The 23,103-nt window shown below is 39.5% G+C and overlaps 1 protein-coding gene across 1 annotated transcript; it reads right to left on the bottom strand.

Moving 5' to 3' along the window:
- Nucleotides 1-11,865: 11,865 nt before the first annotated feature.
- On the bottom strand, nucleotides 11,866-20,267 carry LOC117282256 (odorant receptor 2a-like). The gene is made up of 6 exons (XM_033751187.1): nucleotides 19,991-20,267; nucleotides 17,752-18,017; nucleotides 16,610-16,709; nucleotides 16,135-16,239; nucleotides 14,111-14,266; nucleotides 11,866-12,084 (listed from the first exon to the last, which is right to left on the bottom strand). Exons 1-6 carry the CDS (start codon nucleotides 20,174-20,176, stop codon nucleotides 11,998-12,000), a joined length of 900 nt encoding a protein of 299 aa, XP_033607078.1. The 5' UTR covers nucleotides 20,177-20,267; the 3' UTR covers nucleotides 11,866-11,997.
- Between the last annotated feature and the right edge of the window lie 2,836 nt (nucleotides 20,268-23,103).

The following is a 23,103-nucleotide window of genomic DNA, read 5'->3' as shown; positions in this document are numbered from 1 at the left end:
AAGGTGGTTTGAAAACACTGACAAAACTAATGAACACCATATATGAAAGTGGAGAGTGGCCCAAGGACTTTACAGAAGTTACAATGATTGCCTTAAAGAAAAAGACAAAAGCTACAAAATGCAGCGACCATCGCACAATAAGTCTTATTGCACATACAGCAAAGATAATAGCAAAGATACTTAAAAGAAGAATTGAAAGGAAAATAGAGGATGTACTTGGAGAAGATCAGTTTGGATTTAGAAGAGGAAAAGGAACCAGGGATGCAATTGGGATGATGAGAATTATAGCGGAACGAACTTTGGAGATAGATGAAGAACTGTGTGTTTGCTTCATAGACTGGCAGAAGGCATTTGACCGGGTAAACTGGACCAAATTAATGCAGATCCTGAAAGAAACAGGTATCGATTGGCATGAAAGAAGATTGATTAGCAAATTGTACATGGATCAGAAAGTTAGAGTACGACTGGACAGGGGGGAGACAGGAAGTGTGCAGATTGGAAGAGGAGTTCGACAAGGATGCTGTTTATCACCAATTCTGTTCAACTTGTACAGCGAATGCCTTACCAAGGAAGCTCTGGATGGGCTCGGTGACTTCAAAGTAGGAGGGCAAATTATTCAAACTGTGAAATATGCAGATGACCTTGTGTTAATGGCTAAGGAAGAAACTGTGCTACAGGGCATGATTGATAGACTAATTGAAATTGGAAGGTGCTATGGCATGGAAATGAATGTGGAGAAAACAAAAGTAATGAAAATTTCGAGACAACCAACCCCAGTCACAATAAAGATAGACCAAAAACAAGTGGAGAATGTGAAATGTTTTAAATATTTGGGTAGCTTGTTAACAGATGATGGAAGGTGTACTTGTGAAATTAAATCCAGGATTGCCATGGCAAAAGCTGCATTTAGCAAGAAGAAGAATCTTTTTACCAGCAAATTGGACTTAAATTTGAGGAAGAAACTAGTGAAATGCTACATTTGGAGCATAGCTCTGTATGGGGCTGAAACATGGACACTTAGGGCAGTAGATCAGAAACATCTGGAAAGTTTCGAAATGTGGTGTTGGAGAAGAATGGAGAAGATCAGTTGGACCGATTATGTGAGAAATGAAGAAGTGTTAATTAGAGTCAGTGAGCAGAGGAATATCCTACATGAAATAAGAAAACGGAAGGCTAATTGGATTGGTCATGTTTTACGCAGAAACTGCCTTCTAAAAGAAGCTATCGAAGGAAAGATAGATGGGCGGATAGAAGTGACAAGAAGACGAGGAAGAAGACGTAAGAAGATGCTGGATGACCTTGGGGACAGAAGAGGATACTGTCATTTGAAGGAGAAAGCTCTAGATCGCATTAAGTGGAGGAATTGTTTTGAAAGAGACTGTGGACCTGTCGTCTTGACAGATTACTGATGATGATGACACATGTTCATTCTGCTATATATATAATAAGTGACTGAATTGAATGTATCAATAAATTAATTAGTATTGAGACATGTTGCGCAACGGAGAACCCCTCCCCCAGCAGTGACGTGGCGGGTGAGTCAGCGCTACACATTTCAGTCTTGGTTGACCATTTTCAGATGTGTACATGTATACTGGTAATCATAAATATATTGTAGTGTTTAGTATAGTAAACTGATTGATGTATTGATATACTCAGTTCAGTTGCATATTATGTACAGCAGAATGGAAGTGTTGTGAGACGGCATAGAATCTCCTAAATCTATATACACAAGAGGATACACAAAATATATGCATATATAAAAATCCCCCTCGTTGGTGTCTCCACCTTATCGTGGTTTGAGTATGCCAAGGACCCTGAGAGCTATACCAGCGGTAGCGTAGCTACTGGCAGGGCCTCCCTTGCTGGACAGGTCAAAGGGTAGGCATCAGACGAAGAGAGACACCAAAAACTGATGCCGGAAGCAGCGTCATCNAGCAGCGACTTGAAGCACAGAACAAATGATGCTTGAGATGGTTCAAGTTCGTATAGCAACAGGCGTGACCAGAGTGGTTTGAACGGCTGTTGTACTGCGATGTGGAAAGCAAATGGAAAAACTACCACATTATCACTTTTCCTGGATAGTCTCTTTCCAAAAACAGAAGATCACATTAAGTGGAGGAACTGTTTTGGAAGAGACTGTGGACCTGTCATCTGACAGTTACTGATCAATCAATATAAAAATAAAAACATAATTTCAGTTTCGTAGAACTTCAAACAATCTTTTTGTCAGTAAGCTAATTACACATATAGTACGTCCTGGATATCTTACATAGGAGCAAGATATTATTTTCATAATTTTCATATATTTCATTATAAGTTTATCCACTGAGTAAGCTCGCAAACACATTGAAAAGAAAGCAGATTTAGGAAAGTCCTCCTCCTCAGTTATGACTTATTATCGCACCAGGAGAAGACAGGGCGTCCTATCAAATATTTTCTGACTCCACGATTTTACTCTAAATTCGGACCTCGTAAAGATGAAGCAAAAAACAAGGGACAAATTGCACAACAAGGAGCTTCATAATTTGTACGCATCCCTGAATATTATTAGGGTTCATAGCTCAAGGAGGATGAGATGGTGGGACATGTAGCACAATTGATAAAGGTTATAAACTTATTTATTTCACGTACACGTATATTTCCGTCTCGAATGCAACATTATTATCTGGTCACTTTTCTTCCGCACTATACATTTCGGCTGTACACGGCCATAAGCTTGTGTCTTCTATCATGACAAAATTGTTACACTGTATGTAAACATTTCTTATCGCATGTAAACGGGATATTCTTAAGTAAACAGATTTAACTTAAATAATATTAATATCCCAATGTTTTCCTTGTAGTCATTGTCGATTATTTTAAAGGATATTTGTTTGGGTATCGCTTGTTTGGGATTTATTTGCGCAGCATTCTCTTTTCGGCGTGGTAATTACCTGTAATGTGCAAATAATATATTGTTTTCCATAATTCTATTGTTACATTTAGAATACATGTTGATGTTGTTTATAATTGTATTTACGCGTGCTATTTATGCCGATCATGAGGATGTTCATTTAGTGTTATTAGTACTTTTACATGTCTGTGGGCGTTTAATCTTTGTTCGTGTTGTTCTGTGTGTAGGTAGCGACCATGCGACGGGCTGATCACTCGTCCAAGGTGTCCTACCGACTGTGTATATATTAAGAAACAAAAAAAAAAGCGGCTAAGTGCCACAATGACTCTAGAGCCATAGATAGATAGATAGATAGATAGATAGATAGATAGACAGACAGACAGACAGACAGACAGACAGATAGATAGATAGATAGATAGATAGATAGATAGATAGATAGATGTAGATTTCTACCTATTCGACCATGTATACTAGAAACATTACCTAAGTCTGTTAATGATTCTTAATTACTGCAGTACAGTCGGGATCGGAATTGTGTAAGAATGAACTCTTTTCAGTGGCTCTACTGCCCCCTCGGACCCTGGCCTCTAAATTCTTCAGTTTCATGAACATTTTTCACAGACGGTAGAACTCTTTGTACAAGCGATCAACCCGCCGCAAGGACTCTACCTAAACACAGGGCAACACAAACGCAGAATGAACACATACACATACCAAACATCCATTTCTTGTGTCGGATTCGAACCCACGATCCCGGCTTCTGAGCGAGTGAAGACAGTACATGCCTTAGAGAGCTCAGTTACCGTGTTCAGCAAGGTAGAACGCGTTACCGGCTTAAATACATATATTGTCTTCTCACATCATATGGTAATATACGTGCAAATTGTGACTACAATACGCTGATTATATGCAAAATGCAATCGTCTTTATTATTCAGTGTTGTAAGTAGATGCATTACGAATGTTGATAAAAATGAGAGATAATTTTATGCCTAAGATGCATTTAAATGCATCATTAAGAAAACCATTCCCAAAGTTTGAAAATATGTAAAATACTTAAAATCAGACCAACAATAATTAAAATGTCAAATCTCCATTTCACTTGGTTTTAAGCTGCAAAATTGTTGCTTAAAACCGACAATCGTTAACCAGGCTTTAGAGACGAAAATGATTAAACAAATTTCACCTGAGGAAAGCGTGGTATATCCAGACAACTGCAATGTACCTGAGGAACCTATGATATAAATTCCGTCCTAAGTGCAATAATTTATTGTAGGTCTTTCGTTTTGCTTTCTTCTACATTACATGTTTCGGCCGCAAACGGCCATCATCAGGTGTATACACTCACGTAGCTGTTACACTGCACCCAGTTTAAAATTTAAAACCACACAGGTCTGTTAGCCAATTGGGAAGAGCTGTGTGTTTTTAAAATTTAAACTGGGTGCAGTGTAACAGCTACGTGAGTGTATACACCTGATGATGGCCGTATGCGGCCGAAACATGTAATGTAGAAGAAAGCAAAACGAAAGACCTACAATAAATTATTGCACTTAGGACGGAATTTATATCATAGGTTCCTCAGGTACATTGCAGTTGTCTGGATATACCACGCTTTCCTCAGGTGAAATTTGTTTAATCATTTTCGTCTCTAAAGCCTGGTTAACGATTGTCGGTTTTAAGCAACAATTTTGCAGCTTAAAACCAAGTGAAATGGAGATTTGACATTTTAATTATTGTTGGTCTGATTTTAAGTATTTTACATATTTTCAAACTTTGGGAATGGTTTTCTTAATGATGCATTTAAATGCATCTTAGGCATAAAATTATCTCTCATTTTTATCAACATTCGTAATGCATCTACTTACAACACTGAATAATAAAGACGATTGCATTTTGCATATAATCAGCGTATTGTAGTCACAATTTGCACGTATATTACCATATGATGTGAGAAGACAATATATGTATTTAAGCCGGTAACGCGTTCTACCTTGCTGAACACGGTAACTGANTGCAATGTACCTCAGGAAGCTATACAGTCACACAATTGCAATGTACCTCAGGAAGCTATACAGTCACACAATTGCAATGTACCTCAGGAAGCTATATGTCCAGACAATACCACTTCCTGGAGCTGCTGCCCTGGCAGTTTCCATGGTGTATTCCAGATCTTCAAGATGAGTGAACAAATCCAAAACGACAGTAATAAAAAATATGTAAAGGCAACTATTTGCTACAAGGCAATATAATTTGAAAAAAATCGACACGTTCTCCAACAGAATTGGGATACCAGCAGCGCGAATTGTTTGCAACAAGAAACTGAAGGTTCTCTCTCTAGAATTTCCCAGCATTGAGTCATCACACTTTGCCATTGTAGAAGCAATGAGAACTACAGATGTGTGTGTATAATACAGAGGTAACTTGAGGCACAAGATTCCAGTACAGAAGAGAACTGGATATCCACGTCTCGATGCCAGACTTCTCCGCGGCCGACTGCTACACGAACTTACATATGGATATCAGATACTCCAATAATCATAACGGTATTGTGGCACGGAGTAATGAATTATTTATAAAGAAAAGGTTTTATTTGTCGATCCTCAACAACGTATCAACAGAAGAGTCTATTCTGGAAATTATATGGGAAGCACGAAGAGCAAACTTTATATTTTGAGTTTCTTCTTGCTCTATGTAATTTAATATCCCAAAGGCTAAATGCCTTTTTACCCCCCCCCCACACACACACACACACAGTCACTAGGTTATACAGTAAAACCTGCCTTAAACGGACCCTTTATTAAACGGAAATCTGTCTTAAACGGAAATATTTTCAGGTCCCTTGACTTTGGGGCTGAAAAAGATGTTAAATAACCTGGATTAAGCGGAACCTCTCTAACGCGGACAACGGAAATCAAAATAAGTCTTTATACGTAAATTTCCAGTCTTGCGGAATACATCGTTTAGAATAATTTTAGGCATCCTATACATTCTACAGAATTTTGTTTTCCCTAACTCTTTAAAATAAGCTTCTAATGGTATTGCACTACCTGCACCGAGCTTCAGCAGAATTGTTTTCCCTAACCCTATAAAATAAGTTTCTAACGGTACTGCACTACCTGTACTGAGATTCAGCAGAATTGTTTCCCCCATCTGGAAATTGTATTCAGTAAGGGCTCTAGGCCTACAGTTTTACTTTAGTCTAGCAGTTGTCATCATGGCTACAAAGACAAGAGTTGTGCTTGATCCTAGCACAAGATTAAAAGTGATTCATGCGAGTGAGCGAGATAAATTGTCTGTTAAGTAGATCATGAAGATGTTTAACGTCGGTAAACTCAAGTGTATGAGATTCTAAAGAAGAAAACGGAAATTTTGAAGTGGTGGGAAATTTGTGCTAATGGAAAAATAAAAAGAGAACTTAAGAAAACTGCAAACAAAGACGTTAATGAAACAGTGTGGGAGTGGTTGTGAGTGTGAGGGTGAAAAATCACCGGTTGTCGGGTCCAATGGTACAGGAATATGCTAAAAAAGTTGCTGAAAAACTTGGGAAGACTGAATTCAAAGCATCTAACGGATGGTTGGAGAGTTTTCGCAAAAGACATCGGATAGTTTTTAATGAACTTTGTGGTGAATCAAGTGATGTAAATAGTGAGACCATTGAGGAATGGGAAGCTAAATTGCAGCAAAGCCACGATGCTTCCGAAACATGGACATACATAAACTTCCCGTTGAGTGGAGATCCAACAAAAAGACATGGATGACGTCACAGATCATGGAGGACTGGTTAACGGCCTTCAATGGTAGAATGAAAATGCAAAACCGGCATGTTTTGTTGTTCTTGGATAACGCAACATGCCACCCCCATTTCGAACTTTCCAACGCGCGACTTGCTTGATTCCCTCCAAACACCCCTAGTGTTTCTCAGGGCATCATTCGGAATGTTAAGGTCCACTGTCGTAAATTATTAATGCAATCTTTGCTCGTAAATATAGATTCTACATCATCCGCCTCTGAACTTGCAAGAACTGTCTCGGTTCTAGATGCGGTTATTTGGATAAGTCAAGCAGTAAAGAAGTTGTTACCAGAAACTGTGACAAAGTGTTTGGAAAAAGGAGGATTTTCTACGGCAGAAGTTACTCCTAGTGCAGAAAATGGGAATGACCAGAAGGACTTACATCATTGCATGAATGAAGCTGCTTTCAGTAACTACAATGCTGAGGACTACATCAACATAGACAAAGATGTGCAAACAGAACCATACACAATGGATATCGATGTATTAGTTGAGAATTTTAGAGAATATCGAAAAGGAAGAGAAGGGGAGGAGGAAGAGGAAGAAGAGGAAGATGACATTGTGATAGAAGAAGAAAAGTGCAGGTTGCTGCCAACAGTCTAAGGTACTGCGGGAGTTTCCCTTGCAACGGAATGATTCAGACATGCTTACTCTAATTTCTCAAGCTAAAGTGTTTGCGGAAAGTCAGGCAGCCAAGAGAGTAAACTGCGTGCAAAAAACTGTGCCGGAGTTCTGGTAAAATTATAAAAAGTGAGTACAGCAATTTTTTCCTGTTCAGTGTAATGTTTGCATGTGTTCAATAAGTATAGTGTGAATAAATTAATGAGCATGTTGTTTTGTTTTGTTTCAAATACCTTTATGTCCTGGTTTAGTTATTATAGTACACCTTGATTAAACGGAAACCTGGATTCAGCGGAAAATTTTCTGGTCCCTTGAGATTCCGTTTAAGACAGGTTTTACCGCACATGATCGAAATGACCAATGAACTGGAAAGTGTCTCCATTCAGCAGATATCTTGGGCATTTGGTAGTGTCTGAGCTGGTAAAAATTGTGTCATTTTTCTGAGATTAATTCTGATACTTCCCTCTCCATTCCTTCTCTATCCTCTAAATTATCTCTTTTATTCAGGTCTTCGACTAAATTTCTTTAATTTATCGTATATCACATGCATGTACCTTTCGNTTTCGCCTCTTTCGCGACGATATGATTATCATAGTAATATTCGCTGAAAAGTACAAATTAAGAAGCTATTGGTTATAAGATCCCTGACATTCTTCTCTCATCCCCCACCCCCCTTCGGCCAAAAACGTATCTACTCAGTAATTTGTTGTCAAAATCCAACCAGTTATTTTTCCCTTCCCTTAAAGGCGTACAGGGGAGTGGGTGTTTAGTTTCACATTTTCTTGATGTCGACACTATTTGGACGTGACCGGTCAGCTTCACGCCCCGCCCGCTTTACACCAGAAAAAGTCCCTCAGTACCCATTTGATAAGGAGGCTGTGTGGGCCCCAGAGCCGGTCTGCACGATGTGGAGAAGAGAAAACTCTTCCTCAGTTGGGACTCGAATTTCGAATCTTCGATTATCCAGCTCTTAGCCAGACTCCATCTCTGCTCCAGATTGCTAAAGCTAAGTTGCAGGATTGTGCTCTTAGTAAGGAAGACGCGCGCCCGCGAGCACGAAAGTACATAACTTACAGACTCTTTCAATGGCCATACCCCTATAGTGTTCGAAGAGGCAAAGATTTGTATTTGTTCGGTATCGCGAGACTTCCACATATTTATATTAATTTATTTTTCATTTTAATACAATAGTATTTTGTTTAATGCATGGATGCTGGACCCAGCTTACCGCATGTTGCTTGGCTCATAATTCGATGCAGAATATGAAGATCTGTTCCTCCGAAACGTCGTACTCTCACGGAACTACATGGCGTGGGAACCCGCAAGACCTTGATGCTCTTAATCATCACCGTGAGAACCTCAGGTCCAACAGTGTAGTTAAATTTCAGAGCGCTTGTGATTTACCAACAACGTTGCCGGTTGCGTTGAAGTCTCCTATGTTTCACACGGGACATCCCACGTCAGAACCTGATCAGAGAAACCATGATCTGCTTCCTACAAGTTCTGCCTTAATATGTTGACCCAAATTATCGCCTGCGTGGCTGTCCTATGTGAGTGAGCAGCACTTGGAGTGAACAAGAATCACATTGAGAGAGAGAGAGGAGAGGAAAGTGAAATACACGTAGAAACGCTAGGAAGAAATATATAGAGAAATGAGAGAGAAAAAGAATGAAAACTGAGAGGAAGTCAAAAGCAAGCTGAGAAAGAGAAGGAAGCGGAGGTAGGAAGAGACAGAGAAAATAAAAAACAGATACAGAACGCGTGTATAAACAACACACGAAAAGGGAGGAAATAATATGTAAAGAGGGAAAGAAATGTAAAATTGATTAAGAACTGTTTTCTCTTAATACAAAGAAAAAGAACGAAACAAACTCCATGATTTTAGTCCGAAAGCGAAATATACCGACCGAGCGACCGCCGCTTGTCGGCGAAGTTAGTACAAATTTTTGCGGATAGTTGGTGTCGCATGGTCAGCGCAACGAATCCCCACGGCCGTTAATTTCGGTTTTCTAGACCGGAGCCACTACTTTTCCATTCAAGTAGCTCCTCAATTATCCAAGCTGAGTGGACGCCGTTCCAGATCCACTACTTCTCAGAAAATATCTGGCAGCACGCGGAATCGAACCTGGGACCTCTGAATCAGTAGCCAAGAACTCTGACCACTAAACCACACAGTCGGTCTGTTTTCCCTTAGTAGAAAAATGTCTATAACGTTTTCGTGTGAGTTTCATTTTACTCGATTTCGTAAGGAGCTCGCTAAAATAATTATTGACAATTGGAGACAGACGAGTCGCTATTGCAAGTGTGCCTACAGTACTTTATAATCCTACTACGTATTGTTTCTTACAGCAGAACGTTCCACTTGAAACAAACTTTGGCATGAATAAAATAGCTTTATCATTCTGCCATCTCTAGCCAAATGGAAGAACTAACAGTCCCGGAAGCCAGCTTCGCCATCTCAGTAAAACCTTCACCAAAGCAAAGAAGCAACAACTTAAACTTGTTTAAAAAATATTGAACAATTTAGTTAACGATCCCATTCCACTCACGACTCGGAACTACCAGTAATTATAGCGCAAGCCCTTCTTCTTCTTTCCTTGGCACTACAGCCCCAGTGGGCCTAGGCCTACCTCCACGAACTCCTCCGTTCACTGCGGTTTTTCTAAATCTTACACATTCGGTAGGACTACTTGGGCGGGTGATCAGCTCGTCGCAAGGCCTCTACCTGTACACAAACACAGAAAAACGCACACACGCAAACAAAACATCCATGCCTGAGTGGGATTCGAACCCACGATCCCGGTTTCCAAGCGAGCGAAGACAGTACATGCCTTAGACCGCTAGGCTACCGTGACCTGCTCCTAGGAGAATAAGTGCATGTAATTACTGACAGCCAGGTTTCTACCCGACGTAAAATGCTGCTTCGTTGTGTAGGCCGTAAGAATTCATTCCAGAACTCAATATTTTTGGCTGCAAAAAAATGTAATTATCTTACGACGATGTAGAAAGCTGGGTACATGGACAGATACTCAGTCAAATGTTTCTATGATCTGAAACACAATGACATGTTTACATACCTCATCGTTGGAATATTCTTTCGTAATAACCTGAACTGAAATTAAAAGGGACACAACAGCTGCTGGACTATGCTGCTGATAGGTAACCTTTATGGATAAGAACATAACGTGATATCCTATATAATACCAATCATAAACATATATATAAAAAAGTATATACTCATTTTTGAGGAAGGTCAAAACTCCAACACGATCTGTATTCTGATGAATGATTCCAGTAAGCAGATATCCTACAGCACAATAGCACTACCATATTGGAACAGCAGACAACACACATATGATATGTAGCAGATACAAGGTTTAATGGAATTTGTAATATTATCTATAAACACCTTATTACCCATTTTAATTATAATTTTAATTGTAATTTTTATTTATTTATCATGAAGGTTAATGTCCAGTTTTAACTATACTTAAGATACAATCGTGAGTATAGAATAATCATACAGACACGCTATGAATTCATATTGATTAATGACGCAATTCAGAAGCCTAACAGTATTCGTGTACGTCTGACGATGATCCAAGAAAAGGGTCGAAATATGTAGCAGTACCACAAAAAAAATAAAAACAAATGTTGACACTGCAGTATCCATTTTATTTCTTTTTTATTATTTGCTCTGCGATTGTCCCAAGTGATATATTTTCTTAAAAACAAAACAGGATGCATAACATTAAGGATGTGAATCTACTGACATAACATAGATACCATAAAGAAAAACACAAAAACTTTAACTAACGATAGTGAGGAGGTTGGTCTAGCAGCAAACGCAGAGAAATGTAAGTACACACATTTGATACATAAATTCCCGAATGACACCATTGCACTAATACTACTAGTGCCATCTGTCGGGGATGAAGAGGACTAGTTAGTGAGAACGAAGTTGGCTTTTTAGTCGTTGGTGGTTTCAAAAAGAAACAAATAACAGCGATTAAGTGTTGTGTAAAATTAAAGAAAACAGTCGCTGAAACTTTTGAAATTTTGAAAAGTCTACTCAACTGGACGCCTGTAGGATTGTGGTGATCAGTATAGCCCGGTCATAACATGAATATCACACAACTCTGGGGTCGGCAACATGTTTGGCGGATCGGACCGTCCGCGCCACTTTACTCTCTGAGAGAGAGAGCCAGTTACCCGCTAAACTGGAATATGTGTGCCACAGGGGCAGTTTAGATTCTCAGGAAATAGAGAAGCCTGAGGTCAAATCCAGTTATCTAGGTCGCTCAGTTCGTAGCCTAGTCACTACATTGACCGAGCTACCGTGGTTCCTCCTCGGATCTTTTCCTTCGGTTATCTATACCTCTATTCATATAGTAGCACCTTCTGTTTCCATACACAGATGTCATGCCTGTAGATTTTGAGCTAAGGTCTTATTTCTTCTAAGGATAGACTGAAGAAGGCGAAATAATGAAATTAGATTTGATAGGTAAGATTATTTACTTCTATCAGGTTTCAGTAACAATTAAGAGTTAAGCAAGAGCTCCTCATTTATGTGCAATGTGTGGCATGTTTGCATATATAAGTATATTGTTCACTTTTGCTACATTCTGTGAACAATTGTTGCGCGACGTGTTCTGCACTACTGTAAGACTATACACCCTTTTGTAGAGACGCTACACACTGTTGGCTGGTTCGTCTAATTCGATGTTGTCCTTGAGTTGAAGTAGAAACATGAAGTAAGAGATGCTTTGATTAACCATCTGCAATCACAAACAAAAACTATTTTGTTGATTTTCTGAATAACAGACCAATTGTGAGCTCTGGAAAAATTTAGTAATGTAGGGATATGATGAAAACAGTTTTCTGCGATGTGGCGCCTTGTAGATATAGTATTAACAGACTTTTCGGAGGAACGTATCTCCTCCATCTTCAGGGTATAACAGCCTGTTGCATCTTCTCACGCTTGTTCGCTAGCGGATTTCTTCTTGCCTTCTACACTAAAGATGGAGGCGATACGTTCCTCCGAAACGTCGTTTAACACTAAATCTACACGGCGCCACATCCCGGAAAACTGCTTTCATCATAGTCACCGCCGGGAAAAATTCAAATCTTACACGTAGGGATATGTTTATATTGTACATGCATTGGAGACTTTGGTCTTATATATTGTTTACGCCCTGTAGGTCCGTAAAACACATTTCTCTGGTGGCTTCATCTACGAACCTGAAGATCGAGGCAACATCTTCCTCTGGAAACACGGGATTTTTCGAAATACACAACCTTACAACCGTAGTCTTCCTAGCTAACGCAATGAGAACTTCAGATCCAATAAAGTACTAAGCAGTAACTTAATATTTTACATTAAAGTAGATATCGAGAACTTCAAGCATAATGAGGGGCTTCGTAACTTGTGACTCTTGACAAAACGTAATTAGAATGATCAAGTCAAGCTTGGCAGGACATGTAACACGCATTGGAGCGAAGAGGAATGTATAAATTTTGTGGGAATGCCAGAAAGATAGAAAACGCTTGGAAGATCTAGATGCAGCTCGTAGAATAATATTAAAATATATTCTAGAAAAATGTAGACAGCGACTGTGGTATAGTGGTAAGAGTTACTGGCACAGATCCAGAGGTCCCGAGTTCAAATTCCGGAGCTACCAGATTTTCTGAGAAGTAGTGGATCTAGAACGGGGTCTACTCAGCCTCGTGAGGATAATGAAGGACCTACTTGATTGGAAAAGTAGCGGCTCCGGTCTAGAAAACCGAAATTAATGACCGTGAGGATTTTTTATTGTAAATACAAAAAAAAAAGACCTAGGCAATGCCCATCCGGCCTTCTGTAGCAATTCTTATAAACATCTTATTCTATCATAGCGGCAACCCCGAGATTCTTAATATAGATCTTAACTTTAATCTGAGAGTATACTCTTAAAAACCAGTACAATTTTTATTTTACTTTTATTCGTTACGCTAGCCATGCGACACCCTCTAGCGACTATAGTTTACACTAACTTCGTCGACAAGTGGCGGTCATTCGGTCGGTATAGTTCGCTTGCGGACTAAAGACATGGAGTTTGTTTTGTTTGTTTCTTTGTCTAGAAAAATAATATGGGGTTGTATAAATTGGATTCGTCTGGTTCTGGATGGGGACCGGTGGAGAATTGTTGAAGGTTGCGGGTTCTATTCCTGATAAGGTCACTGGATTTTTCAATTGGCCTAAATCTTACAGCCGCACTACGGCCCTTGAACCCACTCAGTCTCCAACAGAAATGAGTACCAGAGATCTCCCTGGGATTAAGGGCTGTTGGCCCATAGGGCTGACAAACTAACCAACGTATGTGAGCCATTTATCTGGAAAACGTATGAGCCTCGACGCCTCGCAAACGTACTGGCCTCCACGGCATGTTAACAGGGTCAGTTTTACATTTATTTGTCTTTATTTTTGAGTAGCTGGGCTACCGGCAGCTACTGAAGAAGGGTTCATTTCCCTGGATTTAGTCAGTTCGACAATATCTATGTGAAACACATAATTTTATTTTTGTCTTAGTACACACGTTCACGAAATAATTTTCTTGTTTTAATTTCGCAATATTCTGGCAACGGATTTAGATGACCTTGAAATTAATTTGCTTAATAACGTTTAATGTATTAACTTAAATGCCTTATGCGCATTTCTTTTCATTAATTTGCGTTGTCTCTCTGTGTGGAAAGAATGGGGGAAACTGAAAATTTACTTTACTATTTTATGTAAGAATTATTCTTTTATTTAGAATCAAGACGTACATTGACCATGGTCCGGATGGCCACTGGCACGAACTTTCCGGCTGTGAGAGTGAACTCCTTGTTAGCTGCTGCTATTATTAATCTGATGCACTTCTGGAAAGAAATGGGAGTTCCGACCCAGTCGCAGCCCCAGGCAGCTTCTCGCACTTTCTCCGCCTGAAATATGAAACCTATTAACGTTTGAACATTTGCATGTTTCTGCAAGAAGTGATAACACAGGAGGATTAAAGATAAAGGGAATGATTATTCATTAAGGCTAAGCTTACTTTCATATAGTGGGAGTCACTATAGACGGGGTTTGGATTGATGAATGGATTTTCTGACCACTTACATTTCGTAATTACAATTAACTATAACACTATCACTGACTGACACACTTTACAGTTTACGAGAACATAGAGTCTTGTGTTCTTAGCCTATTACTAGACGTTTCCTGGAAACGGCTCCAACAATGGCTATTCCTCGGCCTCCGACTCAAGTCTTCTATTCACTGACTCCTTTAAAGAACTATCAACTGACCTTGTCGCTTGTTTATATCTCGGAATGGACGTCGAAATCATAGCTTTTTTTATTGTTGCAGTCCAGCTGTTCTATTATAAAGAATTTGCTGTCTAGCAACGGAAAGGTGTTTACCGAGCCGCCGCTCAGAAACGTCCCTATATATCTGCCCATCTCGCGGTCGTTGCATACAACTGTTCTACGCGTTACATTCTAGTCCTAGCAGTATACTTCTTTGTTCTATTTGTCGCTTTAAGGCACAATGGGTGCTGTGTATGAATGCTTTCAGTTAAAATCAATCTCCCCTTTCAAACTCATACTGTATTTACGTGTTTCGTGCGACTGTCAGAATAGCGATTATCTATCAAAACCCAAGTGCAATAGTACAGCTGGAAGGATTATGTCAATTGAAAAGTCCACCTAATCGAGACTCGAAACCGGGATCTTCCGGCTCGTAGGATAAAGGCTCAACCAAGTATGCTACCGCGTGTCCCTCGTTAAATGAAGTTCGGCGCGAATATTTCAAATTTTGATATCCTTAAAATATTATTAAGTATACAATTTACGCGAATAAATCATGCAAAGGAAATGGAAATACAGTTAATACAAACACTACCATAGGTAGCCCACGTTCTGGCGAACAGTCAGTTTCCTAGAGACCGTTCATAACGAGACAGCTGTTTCTCACACGTGCAGTTTGTAATTTCGAGCAATTTTCCTAAAACTAAAAAAAAAAATAAGTAAATCGCAAATTTTATTGCCTGAAACGAAGCTAACAATTATCGCGTACGTTACAACTATTGCAGATCATGTCATGCTGCAACAACTTCCAGTACAACAAAAAAATTAAATTTGCTTAAAGACAATAAAATTTTATAAGACATGAGCACGGGAGCAGAATAAAAGACGCAAATTTTCTGAGCGTTGTTTTCATTTGCTTCTATGTTTGTTAGCACTTTCCTCTCCCTGTTTGGAACGGACTTCAAATGACACTAACCGCTTCGTCTCACAAGCCAAGTCAAGTATAAACGCTTGCTTGACAAAGTGTCTTTTTTTTTCCTTGGCACTACAGCCCCAGTGGGCCTAGGCCTACCTCCATCAACTTCTCCGTTCACTTCGGTTTTTCTAGATCTTACACATTAAATAGGACTCCTTGGGCGGGTGATCAGCTCGTCGCAAGGCTTCTACCTGTACACAAACACAGAAAAACGCACACACACAAAGTAACATCCACGCCCTGAGTGGGATTCGAACCCACGATCCCGGTTTCCAAGCGAGCGATGACAGTATATGCCTTAGACCGCTCGGCTACCGTGACCGGCTGCCAAAGTCCTTATGAGAGAAATTTTATAATACAAATCTTCGTGTTGTAAGGGATTATCTGTAGTATGTTTAGTTAGAGAGTTGTTGTGTCAAAGGGTCTTATTTTTCCAAATCTCAATTTTTATCTTAATGGAGAGACGACATAAGTATTACAGAATAACATTTGGTTGGAAGTACGACGCTTCGCCTGACAAGTTACGTACCTGTAATGTCAGCTCGTTGCCAAACCAACAGTAGAGGAATAGTGGAATTATTACCGTAGAGTAGGCTACAACTCCTTGGATCATCATAGGTACGTTCCCCCAACTCTGTAAGGAAAATAATATGGCTACTTTGCGATAAATCGTATTTGTCTATTCAAAGTGTTATACAGGGTGTCCCAGGAGGAAAGCTCAATATTCTGGGAGGCCACAGTTTCGGTCATTCTAAACAAAAGAGAAGTGTACCTACATGTGTCCTATTCCGAACAGTTTCGGAGATAGACCTACTTCACGTTATACGAATGTAATAGTAGAGAGGCGATTTCGGAATTCATACAGATTTCCGTGTTATTAAGTATTAATAAATAAATCCATGGATGATGTTTCAAACAAAGACTAAAGTAATAGTTTATTCTTGAATGAGGAATCGAAGCTTCTAATCTCTCTTTGCATATAAAGCCAGAAATTTCCCCCTTACCGTAACAATAGAAAAGGAACTCAGACATAAAGACGCTAGCGACAGTAGGAACATTCCAGTCATGAAGGGATTCAATGTATTCTCCATCTCTTCCATATACCTGGAACAGAAATATAGTAATGTTAGAGCAAAGCCTTACCCACGGATGATTCTATTATTCACGTGAAAATAAGTCCTAACGGTTATATGCGAAACGTCGAAATTCCATTATACCCGGTCTTCCAAACCTACTGAAGTAGCATACGGAAACCACCACCATTACCACTACTACTACCAATAATAATGTGACATGCTGACCCCCACCTCCCCAGCGGTACGTGGCGGTAACGTAACGCTCGCGTTCTTACGGTAATAGGCGAGTTCCCGCCCCGCCACTCCCCTCCGCGGTGACGTCACCGAGGGATATCGCGGTCGCTAGGCAACGCGAGTCAACAGCGGCGACGTTACGATAGTAACAGCGGTTACCTCCGCTAGCGTTACATAGCAACACAGCGACATAGCAACAAGGGTGCCTATTACGTGGCCGTTTTCCCGTATTGTCCGATCGAGGCTACATAGGGAGAAGCGAAGGCTATTCACAGTGAGTTATCAAGTGACAGCCGCAGTTGTACTGAGTTATAAAGCAACAGTCGCCGAGGTCAGTTGTATTGTGGCATTTGGAGTGTACTATTTGTGATACTGCAGATAGCAGTAATCGTCAGATTGTAATTTGGGTGATTGTGAGAGCGGATGTGAAATAAAATTCGCTACATCGAATACGTCGAGAATTTATTTGTCGCGATATACCCCGCGATACGCGACAATAATAATACTTAAATGCTTTAGTACTGTTGCTGCTGCTTAAGAAGCTAATGACGGTTCAGCTTTTGCTTATAAATTTGTTATAACCAATTTAAATAATTTTGTTCAGCTATATGTAATAATGCAAGTATTCAGTTCAGAACCCATCATCATTGTGTTGGTCCAGCATAGTCACCGAATGTTCCTCTTTCGAGGGAAGTACCTTACGCATTGGGCGAAAGTTTACTGTAATGAAATTTTTAAAATTTATAGGCCCTTTGTAATTTTTAGAATTTCCCACATTGATAATATCAGTTTATACGCAGTAAATAATTATTGTTTGCATACAAAATATGCAGTACCTCAGAATCTCGTTGTGAAGACGTACACAGTCGCTGAGCTGCTCCTGCATGCGGCAGAACATTTCCTGAGATGTCTGAACTTGAGTTTCTTCCTCCTCTGTGTCAGTCTCAGCGCCCGAGTCCTGCGCTGGTGTGTCGAGTTCCTGTCTGATATCCAGGAGGTTCGCTCGCAGCTTCTCCAGCTGACTACACGCGATACACACCAACGTGGCGTACAAGCCGGGGAATGGAAATATAGTGAAGAGAAACACAAGAGCTCCAATGAACTGCAATATTAATAACAGGAGTACATGTATGCTATTATATGTTGGTTAGAAGGGCACACGTAGACAAAGAGAAATGAAAGGTTGAGTGTAAAGAAAGTACGTAGTTCCACTTCAGCAAAATTAATAAAAAGTAAAGAACTTAAACATTCATTTAAAACAGCAGCATGGGGGTGGCTTCATTTTCATTGCAAGACTGTAATTAATCACAGGATTTCTGTAAAGCAACTTTGAATTATCACTCAATTAATTGTCACGTGCAGGATGGTAAGCGTGAAGAAACGACGGGTTCTAGTTCGGATGATTGGATTTATTGGCACTTGGTTACACTCACTCTTTTAATTAGACCTAAACTACAGGGCTATCGCTCATTTACCACATTTTTGCACACCGTTGTGCACGCAATAGCATTCTCAATCTCTATTAGTCCTCTCCTAGCAACGGATCCCAGCACAGAAACTACTACTCAAATCGCTACAAGTATTAACCTAAGCTGTTCCATTTACACTTGCACTATCACTGCGCCGTCGCACAAAAAGTCTTTCACTGCTGATTTGTCAGCAATTTGTGACGGACAAAGTGGCAATGGGGTAGAACATCTACAAGTAGTTCGATCACCTCCTCCGATCGTCATTTCACTGAATCTTCCATTTCTTTCATCCAGAGGTTCCGCTTGCAACATAAGTAACAAGGATCGTTGTCTCATTTCCGCCTAGGAGTAAAAAACAGTTAATTGGTTAGAGAAAGTGCTGGGGTTTCCATGCTGCAACAAGGGGAGTTTCTCTGCAGATAGTAAGGACTTTATTGGAGAAAACAAAATTAAGCCATTCCGGTTTTGTTCTCAGTTTATATTTCCGTTTTCTATGCATTGTGTTACTGAAGTATTATGTGACCGTATTACAGAAAACATCTGGGTGGATGTCACTTCATAGAAATGGAACAAGGGTTCCTCACATACAATTAAAGAAGAAGGAGCAAATAGTTGCATCCTTAATAAGAATATTTGAAAATAAATAATATAACATTCAATAAAAATATTTTGAAAATACGGGAATTAAATTTAATCTAGAAGAATTTAATGAGCCGTGATAGCTCAGGGGGTATGAAAACGGACTGGACTTACAGGGTTCAATTCTCGCCAAGAGGAAAAATTTCTCTTCTTCACAGTTTCCACACCGACACCGGGGCCCACCTAACCTAACCTATTCAATGGGTGCGGCTAGATACGGCTGCCAGTCCGTGAAGCTGACAGTCTAAAGCCGCGGTCAAGTAATGTGGAGCTCTACCTCCAACCTGATACGTCTTCATGGCGTTATGTCTAAATAATTAAGCTATGAACAAATTTTCCTCTTCCTAGGAATGATTCAAAGCTTCACGGCGGTGACTATGGAGGATACAATCCTCTGATTTACGTCGCCGGGAAGTTATATAGGTTTCCTGCTTCTACTTGATCTCTTGTTTGACTTCCATTTCGACCCCGAAGACTAAGGCGCAATATATCTGTGACACTACGGTGACGTCCGAGCTAACTACACGGTGTCACATCCCACAAGATCCACGTGTTTATCCAAGGGGGTTCATATAAAGACTAAGGCGTTATAACTATACCAATACGGGTATGTTCTGCACTTCGCTTCGACTTTCAAAAGGAAATATGTCCGCTGATCTGCTACCTGTAGGAGCGCAGCTGGTATAGCGACTGGCTATGGGCTGGTCGACCGAGGGGTCGGAGTTCGAGTCCCACCAATGTCTAGAATGTTCTCTCTCCACGTAGTCCTTGCCGGTTCTGCGGTCCATCCAGCCTCATCTTCAATGAGTACTGGGGGGGTCTTTCCTCGGGGTTGAAGCTGACCACTCCCCTCTAACTAGTGTCGAGATCAAGGAAAAGTGGATCCATACATCCACACACCCTTAGGTTTTCATGGCGTAGTTCTAATTATATAAGCACGGGAAGAAACTTAACGTAATTTTTTTACCTGTTGGAGGCAGATCAGTTCGTACGTTGGGCTAACTGTCCAGTCGAAGGGAAACCAAGCGTTGAACAGAAGAACACGTTTGTGTGGTATCAGCAAAGATGCGGCTGTGTATGTCAGTAAATATACCATCACAATGGCTACAGTACGTCGGATGACAGTGTCCAGGAAAGAGATCCAACCTGCCATTGTCAGGGAACCTGTGTCAGGGTCATTCTTCGGCAACGATTCCCAGTCGAAAGCCTCGGTCCCACGAATCAGCCTTTCTGCTGCATTTGTTCGAAACCTGCAACAGAATTTCATTGCGTGAATTTTAATCTTTCACACATGTTTATTCTGCTATATATAATAAGTGACTGAATTGAATGTATCAATAAATTAATTAGTATATTATATTTCACACTACACATTTCAGTCATGGTTGCCCATTTTCAGATGTGTACATATATACTGGTAATCATAAATATATTGCAGTGTTTAATATAGTAAACTGATTGATTTATTGATATACTCAATTCAATCGCTTATTAAGTACAGCAGAATGGACGTGTTGTGAGACGGCATAGAATCCCCTAAATTTATATACACAAGAGGATACACAAAATATATGCATACATAAAAATAAAAATATAATTTCAGTTTCGCTGAACTTCAAACAATCCTTTTGTTAGTAAGCTAAATAGACATTACACACATAGCAAGATATTATTTTCATAATTTCATATATTTCATTATAAGTTTATCCACTGAGTAAGCGCGCAAACACATTGAAACGAAAGCAGATTTAGGAAAGCCTTCCTTCTCAGTAATGACTTATTATCCCACCGAAAGGAGATATATATATCCTATCAAATATATTCTGACTCCACGATTTTACTCTAAATTCGGACCTCGTAAAGATGAAGCAAAAAACAAGGGACAAATTGCACAACAAGTAGCTTCATAATTTGTACGCATCCCTGAATAGTATTAGGGTTTTCAGCTCAAGGAGGATGAGATGGAGGGACATGTAGCACAATTGATAAAGGTTATCAACTTAGTTATTTCACATACACGTAAATTTCCTTCTCGAATGCAACACTATTATCTGGTCACTTTTCTTCCGCACTATACATTTCGGCTGTACACGGGCATAATCTTGTGTCTTCTATCATGACAAAATTGTTACACTGCATGTCAAAATTTCTTATCGCATGTAAACGCGATATTCTTAAGTAAACAGATTTAACTTAATTAATATTAACATCCCAATGTTTTCCTTGTAGTCATTGTCGATTATTTTAAAGGATATTTGTTTGGGTATTGCTTATATGCGCAGCATTCTCTTTTCGGCGTGGTAATTACCTGTAAAGTGTAAATAATATATTGTTTTCCATAATTTTATTGTTACATTTAGAATACATATTGATGTTGTTTATAATTGTATTTACGCGTGCTATTTATGCCGATCATGAGGATGTTGATTTAGTGTTATTAGTACTTTCGTTATCTGCAATATATATATAAAGTATCCACTGTTATAGTATATTACGAATTTCTTATCTGGGCGTTATGTCATGGCTGAAACACTGGGTAAGAGTTTAGAGAAGAAATTAAACTTCAGTCGGGGTGATGGAAAATATCGAAAAGTTCATGCTATATTGACCTTTCCACGGTTAGGGGGTAACAGACTTAACTATATTATATATTATTGGAAAGCTACATATTAATTAAAAGAATATCTAAGATTTTAATGGCTAATGATGATTAACAATATTAATAATAATAATAAACTCTCTTTTCTTGCATTTACACAGTGGTAAAATTTGAATAATAGTAATGAAAATATAAAGAAGTATTTTAATTAAAATAAGAGCTACACACTGTTGTTATCATAGTTCGGTACACACGAGTGTGAGAAACCGGTGTAGAACTAATAATATCATTAATAATAATAATGACACAATGGATATACGTACTCCCCTTCTTTCATATAAATACTGTTCCACATCTTTTGTGTCACAGTTACCATGAAGCTAGCGATTAAAAAGCAGGCCTATTATGAGAAATGTTGATAAGAACGCTGACAGTGGTGCATAACTTTAATGTTCTTCCTTCGCGGTTTAACTGAATAAACATGTGTTCTGGAAAATTAACTGTGGCATCTAACTTTGCCGATCAGTGTGGCCGCGCGGTCTAAGGCAGTAACCGTCTTCGCCCGCTCGAACACTGGTATAATGGGTTCGAATCCCACTCGAGACATGCATGTCTGTGGGCGTTTAATCTTTGTTCGTGTTTTTCTGTGTGTAGGTATCGGCCTTTCGACGGGCTGATCATTCGTCCAAGGAGTCCTACCGACTGTGTATATATTAAGAAACCAAAAAAACGGCTAAGTTCCACAATGACTCTAGAGCTATTGATAGATAGATAAATATAGATTTCTACTTATTCGACCATGTATACTAGAAACATTAACAGAAGTCTGTTAATGATTCTTAATTACTGCAGTACAGTTGGGGTCGGAATTGTGTAAGAGTGAACTCTTTTCACTGGCTCTACTGCTCCCTCGAACCCTGGCCTCTAAATTCTTCAGTTTCATGAACATGTTTCACAGACGGTAGAACTTCTTGTACAAGCGAACAACCCGCCGCAAGGACTCTACCTAAACACAGGGCAACACAAACGCAGAATAAACACATACACATACCAAACATCCATTTCTTGTGTCGGATTCGAACCCAGATCCCGGCTTCTGAGTGAGTGAAGACAGTACATGCCTTAGAGAGCTCGGCTACCGTGATCGGCAAGGTAGAACGCGTAAGCCTCTTAAATACATATTTTGTCTTCACACATCATACGGTAATATACGTGCAAAATATGACTACAACACACTGATTATATGCAAAATGTAATCGTCTTTATTATTCAGTGTTGTAAGTAGAAGCTATACAGTCACACAATTGCAATGTACCTCAGGAAGCTATATATCCAGATAATACCACTTCCTGGAATTGCTGCCCTGGCAGTTTCCATGGTGTATTCCAGATCTTCGAGATGAGTGAACAAATCCAAAACGATAGAAATATAGAATATGTAAACGCAACTATTTGCTACAACGCAATATAATTTTAAAGAAA

This window comes from Cryptotermes secundus, unplaced genomic scaffold (genome assembly GCF_002891405.2).
Source record: "Cryptotermes secundus unplaced genomic scaffold, Csec_1.0 scaffold556, whole genome shotgun sequence".
In the NCBI taxonomy this organism is placed as follows: domain Eukaryota; kingdom Metazoa; phylum Arthropoda; class Insecta; order Blattodea; family Kalotermitidae; genus Cryptotermes; species Cryptotermes secundus.
The sequence above is the reverse complement of the archived record's forward strand: the minus strand, read 5'-3'. Positions and strand labels throughout refer to the sequence as shown.

What these genes read in the sequence shown, in the direction of transcription:
- LOC117282256 (XM_033751187.1), bottom strand. Translation starts at nt 20,176, where the DNA reads ATGGCAGGTTGGATCTCTTTCCTGGACACTGTCATCCGACGTACTGTA. An exon ending in AACTGATCTGCCTCCAACAG is followed by an intron (nt 18,018 to 19,990) that starts GTAAAAAAATTA and finishes TTAATATTGCAG; the next exon opens with TTCATTGGAGCTCTTGTGTT. An exon ending in CCATCCGGACCATGGTCAAT is followed by an intron (nt 12,085 to 14,110) that starts GTACGTCTTGAT and finishes TTGTGATTGCAG; the next exon opens with ATGGTTAATCAAAGCATCTC.